Here is a 5467-nt window from a genome sequence, read left to right as displayed (position 1 = left end):
AATAATTGAATAACTACTTACTTCTACCGATAAGTTGTTTGAGGATATTTGCGTTAATTTTATCGTTTACTAATTTATAAATGTAGTGATGTAAGTATAGCCTGTCAAGAATGAAGTATTTGCACAGGCAAACGTAATTTCAAACTATAGTTATTGAGCGAGGCTAACCGTGTTGTGACCTGTCAGTGGTTTGTAACCAGTCTTGTGATTGGTTGTTGATAAATTCAGAACAGGCCACGCCTCCAACTGTGTCGTGCGTTCGGGCAAATCGTTAGGAATTCCTAAATGGAGTCAATTTGTGTAGTTTTCTTGATTTATTCTGCAGATATCGGTAAAATGTAGGCAAAGCTTTGGCGAAATTTGAAGGAGCAACTAATATACTTCAAGCTGGTATTTTTTTTTAGATTTTATTTTTTATTCTTTTCGTCTGTTTTTTTGAGTTAAAAAAATGTGAGCTGGCTGCAGCCTTCATCCCTTGTCGATTCATTGTATTTCTTACACTAGATACCACCACAGGGAGCCCAGGAACTATGATCAACTGTACGCACTCCCTATGAGCGCGGGGGGGGGGGGTATCGACTGGTATCTTCTAGTGTAAGAAATAGACAAGGGATGAAGGCTCCAGCCAGCTCACATTTTTTAAACTAAAAAAAACAGACGAAAAAAATAAAAAATAAAATCTAAAAAAAATACCAGGTTGAAGAATATTAGTTGCTCCTTCGAATTTCGCCAAAGCCTTACCTATATTTTACCGATATCTGCAGAATAAATCAAGAAAACTACACAAATTTACTCCATTTAGGAATTCCTAACGGTTAGTCCGAACGCACGACACAGTTGGAGGTGTGGTCTGTTCAGCATTTGTTAACAACCAATCACAATACTGGTTACGAACCAGTTGAGCAAGGCTAACCGAGTCGTGACCTCGATGTGGTTCGTAACCAGTCTTGTGATTGGTTGTTGACAAATGATATTGTAGTCATTATCTAAGCATATTTATATCATGATGTTTAAGAATATTATTATGGAAATAACGATTTCTACTTTTGAAAATACAAATCACAACTATAAAAATTAAGAGACCGATTGCTGGTGAAAAATTTATTTATGGTACGTACCATATATTTATTGCCATTTACCAATGTAAGGTCCCTGACTGCCAGCATACTGACACTTGATTACCCAGGGGCCATTGTCAGCTGCAACAAAAGCACATACATGGGTTGTAGTGATTTGACTAATCAAGAATTCAAGTTGTCGTAGTCAGTCATTTGTTTGTTTTGTTTTCGGGCTTGAACATTCATTATAACAGATGATCTGGTAGGGATGCTGTTACATCTACTTTACATGCCAATGAAAGAAGTCAGTGCCATAAATTCAAATTTAGAAAACGTCACATGATATTCAAATATAATATTAGATTTTCATTGTGAAATTTGACAGTAATAACCAATTTTAATATTTTTAGTTTTACTCATTCCTAGCGGGCCGTTTACCTGCTAGGAACAATGTATATCGCCATATGTAGGCAGTTATATTTACAACTTTTTGTTCTCTTCAAACTAAAGAAATTACATGTTGTTCACACAATTGCGGTGCCGTTATATAATGTAATACCAAAAACACTTCCCTTATAATTTTTTTTTCAATATGAAATTATACACATTCTCTTGCGAGTACACAGTTATAATATTCAGTGAAATATTTTGCATGTAATTATTTAAACTGTAACCATGTTCATTCATGTCAAGGTATGGTTTATTTCGACTCACATGTAAACCAGACCATCGTGTTGTCCTCTTTGCCAATAGCTCGCAGTGTAGACATGTCACCGACAATATTGTCCATTTCACGCAAGGTGTCACCAAAAAATCCGTTGACCGACATATTCGTGAACTTTGACCCATGACCCAGGGGCACGTGCATGTCAGTGAATGCAACATACACGAGGAATGGTTTATCACTATTTTGTCTGCGAACGAACAAAAAACAGAACAATTAGTGGTTTTACGTCATCTGGTATATTTTTTTTTATTTATGTTTACTTTTTAAAACAAATTTCGGATACTCACGTTTGTTTTAAAAAGTTTACTGTTTTCTCAGCATAACTAGCTGAAAGATTCCATAGGTCCAACGGCTGTTCAACTACAGTGTAATTTTCATACAGTGGTAAGGCGTACTCATCATTACTTGTGTACTCTCCGAAACTGTCGTACTCTGTATAAAACGATCGATAGTCGCCGTCAGATTAGTTTTACCCTACAGCAAAGGGGACAATGCATAGCCAATCATAGCCTATCAACTACTCGTATCTGAAGCCTCCGAGACCGACGCACAGTGCAACAAATGTGGACAACGAACACTGGAGGGCGACTAATAAATACAACTGGTCGTTTTATATGGCTACGTATTGGTAAACCTGATAAATACCACGTGATTTATTTATTTTATTTTAAGAACACAGTTTGGCGATTATTTTTTACGCAATGAAATTCCAAAGTGCAAACAAAAAAACCAGCTAAAATGACACAAACGTTAACAAATATAATGACTGGACAATTTAATCATGCGCTTTTTGGTAATATGATGTCTTCATACGCCCCCAATCGAGCATGCGCAGTACCTACCGTCCGTATGTAGTGGTGACCAGTGAAGATCCTTTGGGCATGGATTCCGAGATGGTATGTCCCTACCAGGCACGTCGGTACACCCAGAGCCAGGAATGAGCGGTAGACCAAAATAATAAAATAAAATTAAAATAAGTCCGTGCACATGTCAGAAAGGTATCAATTTTACCTCTGTTGATTGGATGGAAACTCCCATTATTACCAAGATGCCATTTACATGGAATACAAAAGAAACAATAGTGAAACCGGAAGTAAAAATTCATAAATGTACTGCACTAAATACTGTACATCTTTCGGGGAACTCGCGCCTTCTAGAGACGAATTACTTCTATGACGTAAATGAAAGGGAGGCAACATCGTGTTTGATCTGCAGTCGTCCGCCAATGAAATTAAACGTTTTTTAAGAGATTTAGTATATTCTAAATGAATACACAGCTGAACATAATTCTTTTAAATGATGTTGCTTTCTCCTATCAACGCCATTGACATTGTTGCATCACACGACAATTTCGTCGCTAGATGGCGCAATTTCACTCACCTATCATTGCCGTGTTGTAACCAGCATCGTGAAACACCTCGGCAAATGTGGTTTCATTCAGTGGTAGGCCCCCTACGGCAGCATTTGGAACCAGTCGTGTTCTGATGCCAAGGCGACTAGTCAGAAGGGACGCACGTGACGGTGAACAAATAGACGCCGCCGCGTGAAAGTCTGTAAATCTGTGAAATAATGTATTTGATCATAATGACCGAGTTTGGGAGATTAATCGTCACAAAACGAGATGCCAAAGTGACTGACGTATAATCTACCAAACGAGCTCATTATATTCTGTAAAATATTGACCACCTGTTGCAAGTTATTTTCAGTGTGTTTCAGTATTTCTTTCATTCGAATATGGTCTAGGCCATCGTCGCAGCAGTCGGCTATTTTACGAAAAGATCGTTTCAATGATTGTGTTACCAAAAAAATCCTCAACGAAACTTACACAGGAATATACAGGACCTATATTGTGCCTATTGCAAAACAGTTCAACCGACAACCAGTTATTGAGTGAGTTCTATGCGCGTGATTTTACTGTGCTCAAAATTTTATATTTCAAACTTCAAACATGCACACACAAAGTGATTTCTCGAAATGTATATTAATCAGGTAACTTTGCCCTGGTAAAGTTTATTGAAAACATTATGCACAACTTTGAGTAATACTGCTAGAGTACAATATCAACATTACTTGCTATGATCACGTTAGCAAATAAACCTGTGGTTACTTTCAGCAGCTTGCTGGACTCTGATCAAAACATGTCTCAAACTAGCATGTAGGCCATCGGAAAGCATTTTGGCAAATTTTACTGAAGACTGGTTTTTCATTGCTCGTGAATTTTAATTCATGCAAATGTTACGAATTTTTCATCCAGTCGTGTCATGTAACCCCCACCCCCGGCTTCTTTGACTTGGTGAGCTATGACATGAACCAGCACATTTTCTTCTGAGGTTGATGGTTGACCAGGCTGGGTGTGGGTGTAGACTAACGTGACTGGGGACTTAAAGCGCGGTAGTCGTCGCGATGCGCATATGGGTCTCATATAAACAAAGATGGCGACTTTGACTGTTGTGCAGATCAACGAGTACGAACTGAGACGTTTCCAAGCTTTAATTAGTCACCAGCGGTAATCAGTGCAAGTCGCGCCCAGGTCAAACCTCATACTTGTGATTTCCATTTGAAGAGCGCATTGGATTATGGGAAAATCAATGTGTTATCAACACAAATGTCGCACATGCGCAGCGCGACGACTACCGCGCTTTAAACGTCACTCAGCCTGGTCAACCAGCAACCAGCCAATGTGGGCGATCCCTGCAATATGACTCCTGAACCGCGTCTGTACGATAACCCGCAATATTTGTTAAATCGCGAACAGCTTGGCAACATGCGTGCCAAAATTAAATCTCAGATACCATCACCGTGACCTCGGCCATAACCCCATTTTCCCGGGTGCAAACATCCGGGTATTTTCATCGCATGACAACCACAACAGATGGAAACAACGGTCGAAAACTCTCAAAAAACTGTGCTTTAGGCTAGTTGATGAGACTCTCAGCAAGATTGCCCCTACATATGCAACATATATAAATTTGGGTTTGTCTCATAGTTGAGTTTGTGCTGTTTTCTCGCCAACACTTCGACCAGCTTCGTGAGCGTGACCAGCCCTTCGTGAGCGTCATCACAACATAGAACGTTCTGTGACGTAGCTCCGCCCCGAGAATACCACGTGTGACAATATTCCTGTTTCGTCGTCGTCGGTATCACCGCGAACACATTACCTCATTCCGCCTTCAGAGAGCTCATCCAAATTTGGCGTGTCTGAAGCCGTTTTGAGGGGATTCCAGTTCGCACCAAGATCACCCCAAGCCATGTCGTCTGCAAATAAAATAATAAAATTCGGTCTTTCATCGCCGGTGACTAAAGAAACAACGGTAAACAATGTGACAGAAATCAGTGTACTTGTCGGAAGCATCTTCCCCGTTCCGACATGAACACTGGTAAATAGCGTCAAAACAAATACTGCGCTAGCTGTTAAAGTCAGGTGACGAGTCACATGATGACACAAGAGGTCGCTACTATATGCGGGACCAAATCAAAGCAAGATCGTATTGCGAGAAAGGATGACACTCGTTGGAACTCGTGATGTCACAGTGTGAGGTTTGTTCAAATTTTAACAGTAAATAAACAAACGTTCACCTTCAAAAATATAGCAAACATAGTTTAATAAAGTTTATTCTCAATCAATGCAAACCGATGATGCGACTCAGTTCGAGAGCAAAAAGTAGGTGAAAATGATGACTCA

General features: G+C 39.6%; 1 protein-coding gene across 1 annotated transcript; it reads right to left on the bottom strand.

The window, feature by feature from the left end:
* Positions 1–1086: 1086 nt before the first annotated feature.
* On the bottom strand, positions 1087–5035 carry LOC146733711 (arylsulfatase G-like). Its single transcript, XM_085490910.1, has 5 exons — positions 4944–5035; positions 3166–3344; positions 2073–2217; positions 1773–1972; positions 1087–1199 (listed from the first exon to the last, which is right to left on the bottom strand). The coding sequence occupies exons 1-5, from the start codon at positions 5033–5035 to the stop codon at positions 1126–1128; spliced, it is 690 nt and encodes a 229-aa protein (XP_085347036.1). The 3' UTR covers positions 1087–1125.
* Positions 5036–5467: the final 432 nt, after the last annotated feature.

This window comes from Saccoglossus kowalevskii, chromosome 16 (genome assembly GCF_978046115.1).
Source record: "Saccoglossus kowalevskii chromosome 16, keSacKowa6.1, whole genome shotgun sequence".
Lineage (NCBI taxonomy): Eukaryota > Metazoa > Hemichordata > Enteropneusta > Harrimaniidae > Saccoglossus > Saccoglossus kowalevskii.
The sequence above is the reverse complement of the archived record's forward strand: the minus strand, read 5'-3'. Positions and strand labels throughout refer to the sequence as shown.